This window comes from Cupressus sempervirens, chromosome 3 (genome assembly GCF_028749045.1).
Source record: "Cupressus sempervirens isolate cs-2001-9-10 chromosome 3, ASM2874904v1, whole genome shotgun sequence".
Lineage (NCBI taxonomy): Eukaryota > Viridiplantae > Streptophyta > Pinopsida > Cupressales > Cupressaceae > Cupressus > Cupressus sempervirens.
The window spans coordinates 886,357,480-886,380,141 of record NC_143120.1 but is presented as its reverse complement, the minus strand read 5'-3'; the positions used below and the strand labels follow the sequence as shown (position 1 = coordinate 886,380,141).

Sequence of the window (22,662 nt, the reverse complement as noted above, 5' to 3'; positions counted from 1 at the left end):
TCAATTTCGTACAAATTCTCTTCTTACATCTTTTCGATGTAAGACTGATAACTTTTCAAAGTTTTATTTCAAGTTTCATTGCCACTTAAGCATAATTTAACATACCATGATCTCGCACACACCTAACTATGAATTTTTGGTATGCATGTTAGACATTGTTATATTTTAGTAAAAATCCCAATAATAGTTTTTTTGTATAAAGGATTCAACCCTCTTGATCTTAACAATTTTTTAAAAACTTCTTTTCAAAAACATTGTCCACATATTGCACATTGTCTTGGCGTACTTGCCCAAAAAGATAGAAATTAGCAATGTCAAAGATCATATGTCTTGCACCATACAATGTGCACACTGTACTAAGAATATCTTTTACATAAGGTGTGCATCATATTAGTAGCTTTGATAAACACTAAACTTTAGGGTTGGACTTTCCATGGGTACCAACCCAAATGCTTGGATGACTACAACAAATGCAAAGCATATATCTTAGAAAACATATAAAAGTTTCTCACATTTTCACCTATGCTCCCTATCAAGTTTTCACGTGGTTCAACACACATAAAAAAAATTAGATCATGATGTTTTAAAGCTCTTTGTTGGCTATCTAAACATATAATTAATTTTGAATGTTGAGACTATTAAGTTTTATGTCTCTAATTTCTTTTATAAGTAGGTCATATTTTTATCAAAAATTGATGTGTGGAAATTTGAAAATAGATTTTGGCTTATTCATCAAATTTTTAAATAAAATACAATTTTAAGAAACTAGACTCCATTCTAAACACCTGAAAAACGAAGCTTTCATTATCAATTAGATTTCAACTATTTCTAGGGGAATACTCAAATTTCACATTTTCAGAGTGTGTCCACTTAAATTTTTTGTAAAAAATCATACGTTCATAATAAATTAGCCAAACAATCATAGATAAATTATGTGTTGCTAGTTATAACTTCTCACTGGAGGGAGTTGACAAAATTACAAAAAAGGAGGACATTTTAGGGGTAGCACACTAGATGTTGTGTTATATTTTTTTGGCAAAAAAGACATGCCTCTTTATGTGCTCCCCTTTTCAAGCCCTTAATCTCAAAATATAGTAGTTTATACATTTTATTTGAAGTACTACAACTTTTATTCTTATAGTACTTTCATATTTTGAGTGTAACTATCTTGATTTACTTGCGAAAGTTTAGAATTTATGGATCTAACATAAAAACATTTGAAAACCCCTTTTTAATTCCTCTTTTTATTCATTTATTCTTATAACTTTTTTAAAATTAAATTTGTTCTTAATTAATAATTAATTTCATAGTATAAATTGATTAACTCATTACTCAAACCCAAGACCTTCCAGATAAGGGGCTTAGAATTTTACCATTGTGTTGTAAGCTCTAGTCTAATTAATTTTATATTTTTAGAGTTTAATTTATTAATTTATTAAAATTATAACTTGAATGTAAAAATATTACTTTACTTTCTTGATAAAAACTTAATTTAAATTTAGACTCATTTTTACAAGATTCTTTAATACAATGAAATATTACAAAGGATGCAAGTTTTACACAATTTTAATCATTTTATAATTGTATAATTAGGTAATTATTTTAGAGCTCACATAACTTAAGTAGAAATGCCTAAAATTCCCTTCCCTTATGCTCATTTAATCTAACTCAACACTAGTTTCTATAATTCATATAAAAGGTATTTTTAAGTATCTCTTTTAAATTGTCTAATAATTTCAAAGGAGAGAAATTTGAGTAATGATACCTTCTTCTCTTAGACTCATTTAATTTATTTCCTTAAATTAGCCATATAATACACTAATGTATTTTATACTATTTTAATAATAATGCTTATTTAAGCTACTAATTTGATGACCTATTTTCAAGGCTTTCACAATGATATGAGAATCTCCTTCCATTTTCATTTTCATTTGTAACTTTCTTGTATCTTATCTTATTTAATAAGTCCTTTAATTTTTTCCAATAAGACATAATGATAATCATTTATCTTACAATTAAATGTACTATAATATTAAATGCAAAAATCATAATTTAGTAAAAGAATAAATTAATATTTAATCATAATTACAATCTAACCATCTTAAAACAATGATAGTATATTTCCACAATCTATACCAATGCTGTTAGTAAGCTTCTAAATATAATTATGTGTAAATTTCTAACATCAATATTTCAGATCATACTCTATGATTTTTTGCATTGTATGATATGAAATATTGATATAATGTTTTTACACACAATCATATCCAAAAGTATACTAGCAACACCTTAAAATAACTCAACACAAATTCTTTATTTGATTTTTTCCCCAAAAGAATGAAGTTTGAAATCATAAAATATATTAATTAGATATGCAAAATATAATAACTTAAGATCCTCATATACCAAATTTAATATAATAAAAAATAAAAAATGTGTATAATTTTATTCTAAACATTATGTTATATGCTTGATATCTAAAACTGTCTCATTTATGCTCTTTTCATAGCATATAATAAGAGCTCAAAACATATTATTCACCAACTAATGCAAGCAAGAAACCTTCATAGTCTCCCTTTGTGTCCTTTGCTATCATGAATTGTGCTTTGATATCTTTCATGTCAACATCAACTCTTGTCACAACAATTCTAGTCAAGGTTTCATCGTCCGTTCCTAGGCCCTCCATGGATGACCTTAAAACCTGGATTTTAGTTGTAGACTTCACTTTAGATGGTTTTACAATTATTATATTAACTTATATATTTTATACTTAGATATTGATAAAATAGGCGGAACTTGTCAACCCTCGATATAAAAATTTAGAAATTTTAAATTGTACATGAACATGAGGTTATATATATATACATATATATATATATATATATATATATATTTCATTGCACGAACATCTTTTTATCAAGAATTTTAGTCATGTTCTATGATTTATTAATAAGATATAAATAGTAAGAAAAGAGAAGAACTAAGAGTACATATTTGATAGAAGCATTTATAAAAATAAAACTAGTTTGATAGCCAAAGGTTACACTCTTGGAAAAAGTAGTGAGTACATTGGTACATTGATATTTGCATCATGGATGGTTACCATAATATTGACATTAGTTTCTATAGCTATATAGGGTTGAAGAGTTTATCAATTGAATGCCAAGAGAATCTTTTGATTGGTTATATTGATGAATTTTTTTCCTAGAAAATCTAAAGGCTTTGATATATGTTCTAAAAAACTATAGATTCACAAATTGAAGAAAGACTTGTATGATCTTAAATAAATGCCAAGACTTGATGACATTCTAGAACTCAATAAATATTTACAACACAAGGGTTTTGTAAGTTTTTTGTCAAATCCCAATCTTTATGAGAGAAACTTAGGTGATAACATTCTTATCTTATATATACTAGGAACAATTTAGGTTTATGTACAAATATCTAGGCAACTATTATTTTAGAATTTGAGATAATAATTTCAATAGATGCACTGACATATTGATATGGCTATGTACAAAAGAGTACAAGCAAAAAAAAATATCTCAGAAAAAACATGCTTCAAATATCTTGCAAAGGTTTCAAATGAATGGTAGCAAAATAGTTGCAATACCTATTAAAGCTAAATTTATTTGTCAAACTCAGACTAATCAAATCACAAAAACACCACTTTATATAGAGAGTTAATTGAAACTTGGTCTACTTAACAAGTTAGGATTGAGGTTGATGCCAAAACCAAAGAAGAGACATGGGAATGCAACTAAAAGAACTTACATGTATACTAGAAAGACATTTTTATGGTCTTTGATTTCTATTGTTGGAGAATACAACTTTAGATGGATCATATATAAGTCTAGATAAGTGCAAGTTCTAGTGATGATTGAAAGCCAACTTCTAGTTATAGTGTCAATCTTAAAACCATGTCACTACTTTCAATAATAGAGAAAAACTCCAAAGCTATTAGATTTGCAACTTAGGATTTAACAACCTTACATCAAATAATAAATATATTCAAGATTATCCTAGTTCTTTACAACTTTTAAGAAATTAGAAATTTGTTTCTAGTTCTTCTTGTCAATAATAAAGATGCACATCAAACAAATTATAAACAATAAATATTAGTCCTATTCCATATATTTATATGTATTACCTAGAATCTTTCGATGTTGTATAGCTCAATCTTTCTATTGATAAGTACAATATATTCTCAACACCTACTACAACAACAAATGATGAAAGTAATTATGTCGAGAGGCATATGCAATGGGAGAAGCAAATCTTGACGTGAGAGTATTCCAAGGAGTAATTCGTAAGGAAAAAAGATTTGATGAGTTACAAAAGAAAATTTATTTTTTAAAATCAATTTTAAATAGAAAATGTCATTTGACATTCACAAAACTTTTAAAAATCAAATTAAAATATGTAATGTCATTTGACAATCCAAACAAAATTAGAAAATAAATTTGATGGGAAAAAATATTTTTAAAAATCAATTTAAAATAGAAAATGCCAATTGGCATTCACAAAAACTTAAAAACCCAAATTAAATTATGTAATGTCATTTGGTAATCATAATTATTAACAAATAGAATTAGAAATAAATTTGATGGGAAAATTTTTATATATTTATATAATCAATTTAAAATAGTAAATGTCATATGGTATTCACAAAAAGTTTTAAAAATAAATTAAAATATATAGTGCCATTTGGTAATTTAACAAATAGAAATAGAAAATCAATTGACAAATGACATATTTAAAATATTAAACTAAAAGAAAAATTAAGGCTGGGGTCCCATGGATGCCAGCTTCCTTAAAAATAGAGCTGCACTTGTTGAGATTTTTTAGGAAATTTGTAAGCTGAGCGGTCCTATGGATTTTGTAATTTGTTTCACTTTAAAGTCTCAGCTCCCAAATTTATGGAAAATCTTTCTGAAATTTATTTTATGATAAAGACTTTTTAAGTTTTGAAGTGTTAGTTTTTGACAAATGGCTAGATTTTTCCCTAGGCTAGTGGGGCTATTTCTAGCCCCACCCCATTTTCATCCGCTTCCTAAAAATACGAGGCTCCTATTATAATGGAAAAGATTCTAATTAATCCTGTAGCTACTAAAAAAGTTTCTTATGGGACCTATACATGAAAAATAGACCTGTAGCCCCCCCTCATGGGACTCCTGCCTAAAATAGAAAATGCCAAATGACATTCACAATATTTTAAAAATACAAACTTAAAATAAATTGCCAAAATCAATATTAAATATGCCAAGTGGCATTTTACTTTTTCAAATTTCCTTTTTCTATTTTTCTTAAAATTTACTTTTTTGGATTTTGTTTTCTTCTAAAAGTTAGAGAAGAATACAAATAGTCACAAAAGTGTGCATAGGTAGATTTAATACAAAAATAAAATAGTTTCTATATTCTATTTATATTTTTCTATTAGAAATATCATTATACTTAGTTAGAAAAAAAAAAATATTAATATAGAAACATTTTACTTTTCTAATGATAACAGTTTCTTGCTTTCTATTATCAATCATAGTTAATGAGTTATTTGAAAGGAATAGGAATACCACGAATAAGAGATTCTAGACAAAAATAATTCTATATGGAATATACACTTAATATATATTCATCATTAAAGAAAGTGATAATCAAAATTTTGAAAATATTAACTTATAGTCTATTATATATATGTATTTTAAATTATTTTTCAAATATAATTAGGTTGTATTTTTTAATTTAATATTTCAAATCACAACTTCACTCTCAATTGAGATTTAAACTCTAACAAAAAATGTTCATGTTCCAAATCATAATTTTACCCTAAACAAATTGAAACTTACCCAAACAAATTGAGATTTGATTCTAATAGCAAATTAAGTTGAAATTTAAATTTGATTATAACTCCACCTCTAATCTTAATTAGATATTAGAATTCATGTTTAATTAACTTTGAGAGAGAGAAAGAGAAGGTACACAACGGTGAGCTGAGGGAGGGGAGATAATGTGAGAGAGGGTAATCAGTGTTGAGATAATGGGTGTTGCACACATTGCATAATATTGTTATTTTATTATTTTATTTTTACTAGGTAATGTTGTACCTAGATGGACGTGCAACATGTAAAGATTCCCATGGAATATTTCTGATGAACTGTATTGTAACATTGTAAAAATATTTTATGTAATTATTTAATATTGGGGAAAAGAATTAAATGCCCAATATTAAATGTGGGGTTAGTGGGTTAGGTAGCATATGGTTTTAGCACATTGTTTATGTAATACCACTTAGTGGTTTTGTGAGACTTGCTACTATATAAGCAGCCACAAGGGTAGTTGTTGTAAGAGAGTGAAAATGAGTGACAAAGAGAAGACAAAAGGCAAGAGTCGAGCGGGACAAGGCTTGACAGGTTAGCCAAGGGAGCATTTGTGAAGGTTGAAAGCATGGCATGGGATGTGTGGATTCATGCTTGTTCACATAGTTTGCTCGGTTGTGGCTATGGCCATGAAGGCTTCCATGGTTGTATGGCAATGGTATTTTTTGCTGAATAATACATGATGATGGATGCTTTTGGAGGCTGGGTTTTTTCCCTCAATGAGGGTTTCCCAGGGTATATCTTGTGTCACAATTTTGTGGGTATGTTGTCTATTCTCTTGCATGTGGATTTTAATTCCGTGTTTATTTCAGATCTATTATGGGTTATGTGGAAACGGTTATATTCTTTGTTGCCAAGTTTCTTTACAATCAGGGGTACACACACACAAAGATCTAGATAGGGAGAGAGAGAGAGAGACCATAACTTTAAACCATAACCCAAGTCTTAAGTCTAACTCTAACCCTATCCATAATCACTGTTGGAAATATTCAAGATATGACAAGTTACTGATTCACCCCTCCCCTCTCAGTAACTTGTCATATCTTGAATATTTCCAACAATTGGTATCAGAGCAATAAGGTTCTCAAGATAAAAGTTTCACAGCTTGAGCAAAGATCAAGGACAATGGAGATATTCAGACTTGACAAAACTATTTGTACAATTTTTCGAAAACACTTATTCACCCATAGTATACATATCCAACAATAAATCACATCCTTAAACTCTAATTGTTAAACTTTATCCTAACATCCATATAATAGGGAGGCTCATATTAATATAATATAAGTATATACTTTTAGATTAAAATATTTCAAAAAATGTCTTCCATGGTGCGCAACAACTCCTACTAGGTTATATATAGGCACCTATTTTAATTTAATTTAATTTTTATTTTTTGTGTGTGTGGGTTAGGATTTGAATTAAAATAAGTGGAGAAGGATGATTCTTGACATATTATCTATACATAAGTATATATAAGCTAGTTATATTTCAAATCTAGATGGAACATAAACAGGACTCTAATCTTAGCCATGGACAATGAACATCAAATCCCAATTTACATTGTTTTTTTTCATGGGTTCGTCAATATATTTGTTTATGAAAGGTATTATAGTTGATATTAAATGAAAACAAATAAAACCTTAACAAATTATAAATTTTAACCAATTTTCTTGATAATTGTATTATAGTAAAAATTTTAAACATGTGCTTCATACCTTTGCAAAGTACTTGATGGGGCAGCGGATACATTTTACTGCTGTTTGAACTGCATCCTGAAAATCTTCTGGCTTATGTTTCTTCAAAAGCTAAACAAGTGAAATTTACCCAGTGTTAAGAAAACTTCTGAACGAGTTTATGCAACTCTTCAGAATCTATTAACAAACTTATGTAGTACGCGTTGCAAAAAAAAAAAGTGTTTAAGAAGAAGCCAAGAAAGGATATAGATCTAAAATTCTTTTTAAGAACATCTAACCTGGTTAATACTATAGCCAAATTCATCTTTTAATTGATTGAATGCAGCATTCAATTGGGCTTTGCTCCTTGTGCTGATTATCCTGATAATATCATCAGTCTTAGCTTTGTCCTTTATTGCTTCATGAAGAACTTTGGCTTCAGACTTTGCAAGATGCATATCTACTTCAGGGCCTTCGTATCGAAAGGAACTAGCAAGTGAAAAAAGCAGCTGCAAAACAAAAGTAATTCAACCATGTCAAGCTTGTTAAGTACTATATATTGTAAATGCATATGTTTAATATATGTTAAAAGATATGAGTTGGAGCTATAACAATTCTGATGCTAAAGAAGGATTGTTATATAGAAAAGAAAAACACAATACAACAATTGTATGGCTCATAATTAATCACTCTATCCACAGAAAAAGGAGAGCAATCTCTTTTTAATTAGTCACATAATCATCACTTATTGCCAAAGTTTCTGAAATCTCCAAATTTGAAGACACCAGGAAGAAACAAAGAAGCAGGGGAAGACCACAGCTGAGAAACGTTGGCCTTCACACACTGAACAATGTGAGCATATTCATATTCATATGAATGTATCAAATATTTTTCATTGTTGTAAATATTTGTGAATAGAGTTATGAATCAGGAGGACCAAGTTCATACAAACCAGTGAGAAAAACAAAATAATAATCCCATTGAGGTCGACTGAGGGTGATTTCCTACATCTCCTTTTGAGGAATCAAATGCACAGACTTACATACAATGATTGATTCTATTCCAAACCAATGCATTTAATAATTTATTCCTATGAAACTTGAAAGTCCTATAAAACATCTATATCCTTTTTCTTTCTTACAATTTCCGGCCATTCCCATTACAAGCTCATACAAATACTCTGTTTTCAAAAACATAAGAAAACAAAGAATTCAAGCTTCTACAATCCATAATGTTTACAAACATATATAAAATCCAACACATTGTGGCAAAGAACATTAACATAAGTGTTTATCGGTCTTAAACCTTAGAAACTCTTCATGTTCAATTAGATTAAAGGAAGTTAGCTTTGACATAAAGAATTAATGGCAACGTGCAATACCTTCTGAAAATCCCCAGTTGTATGTGAAGCAATGTCCTCTTCCAGAGATTTTTTATACTTGAGATGATATGCTTTGCTCATCAGCAGCAGTTCACTTGGAGATCGAGAGCAGCAAATTTCTATGAGAACAGTGTCTTTTGAGCTCCACTTTTTAATGGCTTCGTGTGCCAAAACAGCATCACGCTCAGCAGGCTCCAACATCCACAAAAACATAGCTCTCTTTCCAAATAGCGAATTTTCTTTGTGAGATAGACTCTTTTCATATCCAATGGTTCTAGCAAGTATCCTTAAAAATGGTATGAAAAGAAAAGTAATGAAGAGATGAAGAAAGAACCTCAAATTTTCTTGTAAGCTCTGATTCTAGCCGCTTTAAGAGATTCTCATTGTACATTTTCTCATATGTTTCCTTTATCAACTTGCGCCTATAGACACCTCTGTGAGCCAATATGTTTATGACCGCTTTCTCATTTGTTCCAAATCCTTGAAAGAAACAAAAACAGTAGTTCAGAAAATTACGCGTCAACATGTGTGAGAAGTAAACAATAGGTTCACTTATTACATATGCTCTAGACTAGGCATTGACACTAAATTCATTCGTTGATCACAGAAAGAAAAAAAGGCCAAATTTAATCAATGAGCTCCTTACATCACACAACAAACAAGAGCCTTTTATAGTTGCCATAAGATAGTGGAAATGAAATCTACGAAGTTGACTAAGGTGCAGGCTATTTCTTTTCCAGATCAGTTACAAAAGGTTAAATTGATGGATATTTTACTTAAAACCATATTTCTGTTCTATCATGGAAATAGACTAGTAATAAATAAAGATCTTGGCATATGTTTTTTTCCCCTATAAAACGAATTCTCAATTTTTAAGAAATGCTATCATGTATAGCAAACCTTAAATAGCTCAGCTCTCTGCCAACCAAAATGTGGGCCTCACATGTTTCCTGCATCCCAATGATAGGGGATCCATTGAAAAACCTTATGCATCAATCAAATCCAACAACAAATTGGGCTAGGGAAGTTGTTGGACACTGACAAATAGAATTTAAGATTAAATTTTTAATTCGAGAAATCTCAATAATTTGTAAATCATGGACGGCTTAAAAATTATATACTAAGTTTCATTCCAAGACTTAATTTTCTTCTTAATGTGTGATGTTTAAAACTGATTGATATAAATACATAATGACAGAAACAATCACCCTATTCATAACAGGAGGAGAATATCAATAGACAGCAAAAGTTTGTTGAAATACGTAATAGGAATTGTAAAAAAAAATTGAGGCAATGTCCTTGGAGTTGAAAACAACGTTAAGACTTATTAGGGTTCAAAAATTCTTGTAACTGTGAAACTTCCATCTCCCATTATTTAAAATAACAACGCTCACTTCTGTGGACATGCTTTCTGATAATGAACAATATATTTCTTCTTCAGTTAAATCAATTTTCAACCATCCAAACTTAATGAAAAGAATTGTAGTTGAAACTGTTTAAAGGGATTCCCATGTTAAAAGTCAAGGTTGCTGATCACAGCGGTAAGAGCATAAATAACAGGAAATATTAATATGCAGATAGCATATTGGGCATGCAGATAGCATATTGGGCTTCAAACTATGATAAGAAGACTTATAAGATTTGGTGACTTAGAACACATAGGACCAATTTCCAGGACTTCAGGACAGCAGGGACATCCCCTGCCTGTACCCAGTCAGCAAGTATTTCTAGGAAAGTCCCTTCAACACTAACAATTAAATTTGAAAAGTTCCCAATATTTTGAGAAAAATCAGTTTGAATTATTAAAAAAATATTCGTAGAATCTACCATTGGCTCTTTAATAATAAAAATACAAATTAAAAAGGAAACGTTTTATCAAGAAAAAATATGTATAAAATTTATTAATGGTTCTTTTTTAATCTTTGCTTCTATTTTGATGATAGATTATATGGTGCAATCTGAAATGTTGCTGATAATTTTGATTATTTTTTTCACACAGTGGGATCTAGAAACAATTATTGTATTTATACTGAAAAAAATTATTTTCAAAAGCTCAGAAATTTTCTTCATTAAAACTGTTCTCAAGTCATACAATTGTATCAGATTGAAATAATTCTCAAACCATTAGAAGCACCAGATAGAGCAAACAAATGTTATGGTTTGATAGGAAATAGTTAAATCGCAGAACCGGAGTCATTTTGGAATAACATCATGATGAGCATTACCCTTAACTATCAAGATGAAATATGGGTAAATGGTTGAAACCAGAAACTAGAGCCATTTTGGTTTTATATGTAAAGCTAAAATGTGTGTAACGTAGTTTGATGAGAAAATGGTTAGATTACAGAATCAGAGTTGAATTTAAGAGCAAACTTTTAATTTGTGTTATCCTTGAAATATTTAATACATACACATATATTAAAAAGTAAATGGTTCTGTGGACTACCATTTCTGAAACACATTTTTCTGTCTCATACTTTACCTAAACAATGGTTTCCTAGACTATATATACTCAAGAAGTAGTTCCTCAGTTTACATAATCTATTATCCTAATTTTGTGGAGCACAATAGTAGATAATAAATCATTGAACATTTATAATGAAGTTCTGTATAGAAATCCCCAAATCCTCTAATGGAAGAGGCTAAATTGTATGTTAAATCCTTTAGACAATTGAAGGGTCCTGTAAACAAAGAAAAAAGCAAAAAAACAAATAAAACAAAGAAGCTAAGTTTGTTGGATAGGGGAAGAGAACCTCAAATCTAAGGTACCCAAAATGACAGAAGCCTCCTTGGCTGTGCTTATCTTAATTTCTATATATTTAGTTATTGATTATGTACATTATATATCCAATTGCATGTTTAAGGTTCATTTGCATTTCTAATTGACAATAATTTGTAATTTAGATTTCATAATTTAGTGAAATGAATAAGCCCACATGACATGGTTGAATAATCCTTGTGTTTCAGCTGCTTTTTGTGCTTGCTATTTCCTTCAGATATGGAGGTGTAAAGATGCATATGCATCTTGCTAAGGCTGAAGCAATAAAGGAAAAAGATAAAAAGCGTGTGATTACCCAGATTCCAAGCTCAAGATGCAAACCCCAATTGCAAATAACATCCAATCAATTAACTGAATCAAAATGGCATTCAGTAGAGAAGGGGAAAATGAAAGGATCAATAAAGTAAACAGCATAACTACCATAAAAATTGAGCATATTGGGCATTCTACCAGAGGCAAATTCACTAACCTTGAAAAGCCTTCCTTAGCTGCTCACAGTCCTCTTCAACACTTGGAAGCGCCACAGGCATTGTAATTGAAGACATCCTTCCTCTCTATCCCAAAAAATCAAACAAGCTTGAAATTAGAATTGTTATGGAATTACAGAAAGCTGGAATTCATTTCCATATATATAGAAATCCAATTTGGAAACCACATTTATCTGTCTGTTTGTCAGATTGTTATATTATTTATGATAAGGGGGGTTTGTAACGGAGGGCACGAGGAATTTGAAGTGACTAAATGTAGGTTGACCGATATTTTCTATAACATACTCTCTAAACGTTGCAATGTAAAGTTATAATATGGCCATAAGAAACAGGTACTTGGAATACGTGGATTTTTTTAGGGTTATCACAAGAAACCGTTGCTGGCAGGCCCTTGGAATTATCTTCACCCTAGGAAGATTATTTTGGTACGAGAATCAGCATCCATATTTTACAAAACGACAATATACAGGTTTAGGAAGGTCAGGCTGATTGTACTTGTCTTAGCCAATACTATTGTATTCAGTTGATTCAATAGTTTGGAACAATCAAAACACTTTATTATTTTTATTATTATAGTTTTTATAAAGTTTGAGTTTATATGTATATATATATTTTAACTTATTTAAAATATGATTGACTCAAAGAAATTGGTGTTATAGTGACGGTATCTAGTTATTCTCTCCACATTGCATCATTTTTCAAAACATTTACACATACCAATGTTTATTGTTCTTCGAACAAGACTCATTTTTTTGTGTGAGAATAGGTTTACTTAATAATTTTTGAGTTTACAACCATTTATAATCAATGTGTAATTAGTAAAAGCTTAACATCAATTATTGTAGAATATTTTATGTTATGATAGTCAATTTTAATAACATATATTATAATGTATTTAAATACTACCATGATTATATCTTTAATTTTTAACATTGGTTAATATTAAAAGTATTAGAGTTTATAATATAAATATAAATATACATAACTAATTATAACTTTCAACATTAAGACTTTATAATATATTCATTTAGATATTGTTGTAAGCTAATGTTATCAAAATTAGAAGTATATTCAATCTCAATATTATTATTATAGGTCAAAGTGGAGCATAAATTTATTTGTTTAAAAAAGAAATTAAAATTCTTTAAATTCAAGAAATTAGGTTACAATATAATTCTAGTTACACAATTAATTTAACCTTAGTTATCTCTTGTTAATGTGCAATGCCTGAGTACAAAGGTTGTTACTATTAATAGTAAATAATTAGCTTATATTATTAATCTATTTGTATTACATAATCTATTTCTAGCTACTATTAATAGTAAATATTTTGCTTCTATTATTAGTCTTATTTTTCTATTTGTATTACATAACATGCTTCTATTATCAATCTTATCTTACTATTTAATTTTACAATTTACTATTATGGCAAGTACATGCCACTACGTGGCACTTGTTTGTAACTTACCCCATGTCTTCACGTGGCTGAAAACAAAGATTTCTGTATATGTTTTTAGAATAAAAGAAGAGTTAAAATAAATGTAAATAAGAAGAAATACTCCTATCAAGATTCATAAAGTGGTAAAATTGTTGAGACAAATCTATAGGTAACTAAGTCTTATCTATAATAAATTCTAAATTTGCATATGATCAAAAGCTCATTTGGCTAGACAATAGGCTACAACATTCTACTCCTTTAAGATATGAGAGAAAGAAATGGAATCTAAAGAAACACACAAGTTAAAAATTTGGTTAACAACTAAAGCTAACTACCAGCTAACATTCTAAGAATGTTGTTGAGTCAACATGTGCACCACCACATTCGAATCAGCTTTACAAATGAGCTTACTCCATTCAAGAGCACAAGCACCCTCTTCGACGTACAAAATAGCAATTACCTCCATCAAATTGGTAGTATGGAAGACTTTACAAATAAAAAAAACATAAACTAAACAACCCCCAAATTATCTCTACATGTATACATCTTACAATTAACAAGGCAGCTAAACAATTGATTTATTAAAATTAAGCCATGTGATTAATTAAATACAAAGGTTGAGTAACTATGAAATTGATTTAATCAATTAATTAAATAGTTCAATCAAATATTAACCAACCCATTTAAATCAAAGACATGGCTAAATTAATTAATTAATTCTTTGAATTAATAAATCCTAGAATTCTTCATGAACAACATATGGACCAAAATATGAATCAACCAATGAAGGATGAAGATTGGAAGCACATGTATCACTCCAAGGATTTTCTATCTTAGCCACTCATTTTTCCTTTAATGCATTCTAAGAGCAATTTATCTACCCTCATCATAGAATCCATATTATAGTCAAATAGATCCACTCTCATCATATCATTACCAATATAGTCAAATTGAGATCCATTATTATTTACATCCATATTATGGAAAATTCATCCATATTTGGAGTAATTTGACCTCATTTTAGTATTGTTCTAGCATAATTAGCTTCAATTGATCATAATGAATCATATTTTAGTATAATTGCACATCAAATAGCTTATTTCATCATTCTCATTCTAAGAATTGTCATTGTAGGTGTGTTTCTTGTAGTTGAGAGCATTCATTTAATCTTCTTAGATAGGGGAACAAAGAATGCCTATTGATCATTTCAATTCAAAGTTGTTAAATAGAATAGATCTTTGTATTTTAAATTGAATTTGGTTGAACTTATCCTATGGATGCATTTTTTATACACAAAATAACACCCACCATGTGGCTAGATGTCTCATTCTAACATTTTTTGATGATTTTTGGTGAATTTTGAGTGATTTGTGTTGTGGTTTTGGCTTTTGCAAGTGTATGAGCACATATAGGGAGAAGTTTAATGCTTTTCAAATTCTTACAATTCTTAATAGAAACTTTATAGCATGTAAAATCATTCTTGTAGTACTTACATCAGTCTCACAATGCATATTTGATCAATCTTACAATGCCTACAATCAATCTTGCAACACCTATCAATATTCTTATAGCTCGCTTGGGTATGTGTAGGATTGTGATATGCCAAACTATACCCTTAAGTGGCAGTGCAAAATCAACAAACTAGGTTTATGTCAACTTGATGTACAATTTTGAACTAGTTATGAAGTTTATATTAAAAAGTTGTAAGAATAGAATCTGTAAGAAATTAAATATAGTTTCTAAAATTCTAGGTCTTATATGAAAATAATTTAATCTTATCAGTCAAAAATTCATATTTTCATTTAGTAGTACAAAAATTCTAGGACAAAAAATAAGAAGTAGGTGTATGTTTAACCACCTTAATCATAATCAAATAATAATACTCTTTTAGAAGACTCTAGATATAAGAAGTAGACCCATGACTAGATGTGACACCTATTTTTGGGTATTTTTATTCCAAGAAAATAATTAAATATGGATTTTCTGGTACAACATTTTCTGAAAAATAAAAAGCTCATGTTTGACCACTTTAACTAATTCAAAACATTAAAAAAATTTCCTTTTTTTTTTCTACTATAATAGATAGAACATAGAATGTGACACATCTTTTAGATTTCAAAAATATTTTATGGTTTGAAAGTTATAATTTTTTTAAACTAGTATGTCAATCAACACTTTATGAATCAACACTTTATAACTAACTCCATTAGTAAATAAGTAAAAATTACTTACTAAACTTGTGATTTGACAAACATTATATTGATGGAAAGCCAAGAACATTCTTAAGAAACTCTTTACATTTCATCAAAATTGGGTGAAAAAAAGTTGTCAGCTATATGCTCGAAGTCATAAACTCGCAAAAAAGGGTAAAAACACATTTTTGGGATTTTTTGGTGTTGACCATGAAGGCTTGGTATCCAAAGCACTACCAAAACTAAATCAACTACCCGATTTTCCTCATAAAAAATAATTAATTAAAAAACAACAAATTAATTATAAAAAATAGAAAAATTCTATTTTAAAAAAAAAAAATGACATACATCCTCTTTTGAGGACCCTTAATTTGTATTTCTTATAGGGTCTTAGGACCCTTAACCACACATATATTGGTTAAAAAACATCGAAAAGGGTCATAGGGTACCCTATGATCCCTTTGACCCTTCGAACACATTATCTACGTCCTTAGGGGTCCTAGGATCGAATGGATCAAAAAGGGTCATAGAGTACCCTATGACCCCTTTTTACCCATTCAAACACATTATCTATGTCCTTAGGGATCTTAAGATTCTTAAGCATACATGATGTGATTCAATGAGTTAAAAGGGGTCATAGGCTACTCTATGACCCATTTGAACATATTATCTATATTGTTAGAGTCTTAGGACCCAAAGAACACATAATATGATCAAATAGGTCAAAGGGGGTCATAGGGTACCCTATAACTCCTTATGATCCATTTGAGCATATTATTTATGTTGTTAGGGGTCCTAAAACCCCTAAGTATGCATAATGTGATTGAATGGATCAAAAGGGGTCATTTGGTACACTCTGAACCCTTTTTTGCCATTAGAAGATATTATCTATGTACTTAATGGTCCAAAGAAGTTACGGGGTGCCCATGACCGCTTTTGACCCATTCAAATATATGAGATATGTCCATAGGGGTCCTAGGACCCCTAGGGACATATATTATCATCGAATGAGTTGGAAGGGGTTATAGATTATCATATAACTCCACAACCCATTCAAACATATGACATATGTCACCAAGGGTACTAGGACCCCTAGTGACATACATTATCATTGAATGGGTTGAAAGGGGTCATATGTTACCCTATGATCCCTTTTGATCCATTCAAACATATGAAAAATATTCATAGGGGACCTAGGAACCGTAGGGACATGTTTTCATTATGTGGGTCAAAATGGGTCATAGGTTTCTCTATGACCCCTTTCAACCCATTCAAACATATGAGATATGTCCTTAGGAATCCTAGGACCCCTAGTTTTCATCAAATGGGTCCAAAAAGAGGTTATAGGTTTCCCTATTATCCCTTTTAACCATTTTGAACACATGAGATATGTCCCTAGGGATCCTAGGACCACTAGATAGTTCAAACATATGAGATATATCCCTAGGGGTCCTAGGACCCTTGGTGACATATGGTTTCATAAAATGTGTTGTAACAGGTCATAGGTTTTCCTATGACCCATTCAAACATACAAGATATGTCTCTAGAGGTTCTAGGGCCCCTAGTGACACATGTTATCATTAAATGGGTCAAAAGGGGTCATAGATTTCTCTATGACCACTTTAGACCCATTTTAACATATAGGATATGTCCCTAGAGGTCTTAGGATCCATAGGGACATGTGTTGTCATTAAATAGGTTGAAAGGGGTCCTAGGGTAACCTATGACCCCTTTTGATCTATTTGAACATATGAAATATATGTCCCTAGGGGTCCTAGGCTCCCTAGGGACATACGTTGCCATCAAATGGGCCAAAAGGGGTCGTAGATTATCCTCTAACCCATTTCAATGCTTTCAAACATAGTAAATATGTCCTTATGGGCCCTAGGGCCCCTAGGGACATATGTTGTCATTGAATGGGTTGAAAGGGGTCCTAGGTTTCTCAATGACCACTTTCAACCTTTTTGAACATATGAGATATGTCCCTACAAGTCTTAGGACCCATAGGGACATATGTTGTCATTGAATGGGTCAAAAGGGGTCATAGGTTTCCCTGTTACCCCTTTTGAGCCTTTTTAACATTTGAGATGTGTTCTTAGGGGACCTAGGACCACTAGGGACATATGGTGTCATTGAATGAGTGGAAAAGAGTCACAAGTTTCCCTAAGGTTTCCCTATGACCCATTTTGACCCTTTCAAATATATGACATATGTTTCTAGTGGTCCTAGGATCTGTAAGGACATATGTTGTCATCAAATGGGCCAAAAGAGGTCATACATTATCCTATGACCCCTTTTGATGCTTTTGAACATAAGAAATATTTCCTTACAAGTCGTAGAGCTCCTAGAGACATATGTTATCATTGAATATGTTGAAAGGGGTCATAGTTTTCCCTATGATCCCTTTCAACTCTTTTGAACATGTGAGATATGTCCCAAGAGGTCTGAGGACCCATTGAGACATATGTTGTCATCAAATAGGTCAAAAGGGCTCATAGGTTTACCTATGACCTCTTTCAACCATTTTTAACATGAGAGATATGTTCTTAATATCATAGGACCACTAGGCACATATGTTGTCATCGAATGGGTCAAGAAACCTATGACCCCTTTCAACCTTTTCAAACATGTGAGATATGTCTCTAGTGGTCCAAGTACCCTTGGGACATATATTGTCATCGAATGGGTCTAACGAGGTCATAAGTTTCTCTAACCCATTTGAACATATGAGATATGTCCCTTGGGGTCCTAGGAACCTTAGGTGCATTTGTTGTCATTAGATGGGTCAAAGGGGGTCATATGTTTCTCTATGACCCCTTTTGACCCATTCAAACATATGAGATATCTCTCTAGGGGTCCTAGGTTTATATGTTATAATTGAATGGGTTGAAAGGCATTGTAGGTTTTCCTATGACTCCTTTGGACCCATTTGAACATATGAAGTATGTCCCTAGGTGGCCCTAGGACCCTTAGGGATATACATTTTCATCAAATGGGTCAAAAGGTGTCATAGGGTACCCTACTACCCCTTTTAATACATTTGAACACATGAGATGTGTCCCTAGGGGTTCTAGGGTCCCTAGGGACATATGTTGTTATTTAGTCAGTCAAAAGGGGTCATAGGTTACCCTATGCCCCCTTTTGTTTCTTTCAAACATAAGAAATATGTCCTTATGGGTCCTAGAACCCCTAGGGACATATGTTGTTAGAAAATGGGTGGATATGGGTCATAAGGTTCCCTATGACCCTTTTTGACCCTTTCGAACATGTGAGATATGTCCCTAGGGGTTCTACATTAGTACATTAGGCCTCTATTTGTGACCAACATTTTTTATGATAGGCCAATTTGGCTTGTTAAATTCATTTTAAAAAAATATAATCCCGACAACATCAAAACTTTAGTAATATTTAAGTTTCTCATCAAAATTTTCACAATAGTTAAGTTTCTTATCAATTTTTTTGATGTTGTTGGGATCATATTTTAAAAAAAAGTGAAACACTTCATTTTATTTTCACATGGTAGATTGCAGGTAGAAATTTGGGTTAGGGTTGAGAGAAGAAACTATGGAATGAGGTAAGGGTTGATTGTATGCTTGAAGAACAATGTATTATTTATTTTTGCTTGTTGTTTGATTTAACTCTATATGCGGGTATGTGCAGGATCATGATGTGCCAAAAAATGGCGATCTGAAAAATATGTAGTTCTGAAATGCCTCAAAGAATTTCAAAATCTATTCCCACTTTTTTCCCACCCATCCTGATACTAAATGAAAACAATTAATACCTTTATAATTCCTACTATATCTTTCAATACCAACCTTATATGGTCATCTTTAAAACATCCTGAAAATGTGTTTTTGGCATGTTCTTATATGTTTTTTACTTCAAGCATGTAGCTTACGACTTTTTTTAAACCAAAATTTGATGTAATGAAAAGGGTTTCTTAAGAATGTTCTTAGCTGTTCATAAATGTGAGTTTTGTCAAATTACGAGTTCAGTAAGTAATTATTACTTATTTTCTAATGGAGTTAGCTACAAAGTGCTGATTGACATACTAGTTGAAAAATAGCTATAACTTTCAAACCGTATAAGATTTGTGAAATCCAAAAGATGTGTCACATTCTATGCTTTGACTAGTATAAGAAAAAAAAAAAAAACTTAACTTTGATTTTTTTTGAACTAGTTAAGGTGGTCAGACATGGGAGTTTTTTAATTCTGAAAATAGTATAGTAAAAAATTCATAATTAATTATTTATTTGGAATAAAAATTGCCAAAAATATGCGTCACATCTAGGCATGAGTCTAATTTTTATATCTAAAATTATATTTAAAAATATTATCATTTGATTATGATTAAGGTGGTCAGACATACACCTACTTTTTATTTTTGCCCTGAAATTTTTGTAGTACTGCATTAAAATCCAAACTTTTGACCAATCAAATAATTTTTTCTCTAGATAAGGCCTTGTAGTTTAGAAACTAGATTCAATTTTCTACAGATTATTTTCTTACAACTTTTTGATATAAAGTCCAGAACCACTTTAAAATTATGTGTCAATTTGACATAACCCTGATTTGCTGGTTTTTCACTGCCACTTAAGGCCATAGTTTGGTACACCATGATCCTGCACATACCCATGCTTGAATATCACTATAACCATTATCAAATTTGAGTAGCATAAATTGTGGCACCAATCTGTGAAAAATAATAATCCACCAAGATAACTAAGAGGGGGGGTGGGGGTGGGGTGGTTAAATCAATTTCCAACAATTAAAAAATTTATCTTCTTTAAATAAACCTAACCATTCAACCTAAGTAACCAACAATCATAACAATATGCACATAGACAATTACACTAGATATAATAACTAGGGAAACCCTTGATCAGAGGCAAAACCTTGGTGGGAATGATGCCCACAAGATAATATACTAATATAAATATTCCTTGTTAGAGGATGGACCCTATTAGGAGTCTATTACAAAATTTAGTACATATGAGTCTCTGTTAGGAGATTCCAACCCTATTAAGAGTTGTGCCAACCATGTTAGGAGCTGTGGTATAATGTATGCAAGAAGAGCCCACTACCCAAATATGCAATTTCAACTATAAGAAGAGCTCACTACCCAAACAAGTAATTTATTATTATGTTCCTCTTTCCTCTATTCTTTTAACTAAACCAATCACTTTCAGACCTTTTAGACTAGGTTATGAACCTCATATCCAAATATCAAATATCAAATCACATAATAAAACCTCGGCAATGAAGTTTCCTTCACTTCTGCTCTGCTCTACTCAACTTCGCATTCCAATCTCTCTGCTGCTTACAATCACTTCTGATCAATACAATTCCATATCTCATGATAAAGGAATATGTCCTTCCTTTATATTGAGTCCATAAAAGGATATGCTAAGTTGGATTTTAGACCTTCTTAATTAATTATTATAGGACCACATTAAGAACATGTTATACTTAGTGATAACATTAATCTTTTGCCTTGCAATTTGAATATCTTTTCATACACATAATATTATAAAGAATGACCTTAGCCACATCATCACCAATATATCTTCTTCACATCGCCAACCTTGATTCTCAAAATAACAATTTTTCTAAGAGATATAAAAAGTTTACTAGAACATGCCTCTGTAAACTCTATCTTAGAACATACATCACCAAAAATTACATAACTTCTTCTAGACTTAACATTTCTTCATCCAATGTTAATTGCATACACTAGATACTCATAAGTATCTCCCATAACCTTGGATAATAAGAATACTCAATTAGTTGTCCATACCAACTTGATCAAGTTTTGATGTTCTTTTGTCAGATACCACATAAAACTGCTATGTTGACATCAATGACAAACATAGTCATGAATGTAACATGCCATCATAGTAACATATCTATAGCACTCCCCCATAGGAATATCACCAACATTCATGCTTTCAACAATCTCCCCCTGTGGAATTGATGGCAAAAAAGATAAAAAAAATCTAGTTCCAAGAATACCAACAAAAGATTGTTAATCTTTCTTGTCAAATCCTCTTCATCAATCATTCTCCCCCATTGATATACCTCAATGTGCTTTCTATTTTTCCATATTTTACTTCTCTTGAACATGTTGTACTTGTTCTTTCTTATTTTTTCTTCTCCCCATGATGTTTTTCCTCATAATTTTTTTGCTTCTCCCCCATGATGTTTTTCATACTATACTTCTCCGCCACTAAAATCAATGTGAAACATTTTAACAATCATCAAACTCTAAAATAACTTATTCTGACTACCTCAAGTGTTCAAAGACACTATTCAAAACAACATCCAACAAGAGTCCTAGATGACTTTGTCCATCACAAATACTCCCCGATAGAGGAAGCATTAACATTCAATCTAGACAAACAATCATGCTCTGTTACACTAGACTAATGCATTCTTGCATCTTCTACTTAGATGTAGGAAGGGGCATAACCCCTAACATACTTCACAAATACTCAAAAGTTTCTTTGGGAAGAGGCTTAGTGAAAATATTTGCAATATGCTCTTTAGTGCTCACATACTCCAATCTAATTTCCCTTTTTGCAACTTTCTCTCTCAACATGTAATACTTGATAGAAATGTGCTTAGTCTTAGAATGCAACACTAGATTCTTAGACATATTCACTGTGATTTTTTTGTCACAATATATGACAAAAAGTTCATTGAATTCTATCCTTATATCCTTCAACATCTATTTCATCTAGACAACTTGATTACAATTGTTTATTGCTGCAACATATTCTACTTCTATTGTACTTTGTGAGGTACAATCTTGCTTCTTGCTTAACCAAGAAAC

At 30.8% G+C, this 22,662-nt stretch overlaps 1 protein-coding gene across 1 annotated transcript; it reads right to left on the bottom strand.

Moving 5' to 3' along the window:
• Positions 1-2,338: 2,338 nt before the first annotated feature.
• LOC149569635 (annexin Gh1-like) lies at positions 2,339-12,451 on the bottom strand. The gene is made up of 6 exons (XM_089822346.1): positions 12,179-12,451; positions 9,265-9,410; positions 8,931-9,149; positions 7,849-8,058; positions 7,592-7,681; positions 2,339-2,701 (listed from the first exon to the last, which is right to left on the bottom strand). Exons 1-6 carry the CDS (start codon positions 12,252-12,254, stop codon positions 2,534-2,536), a joined length of 909 nt encoding a protein of 302 aa, XP_089678472.1. The 5' UTR covers positions 12,255-12,451; the 3' UTR covers positions 2,339-2,533.
• Between the last annotated feature and the right edge of the window lie 10,211 nt (positions 12,452-22,662).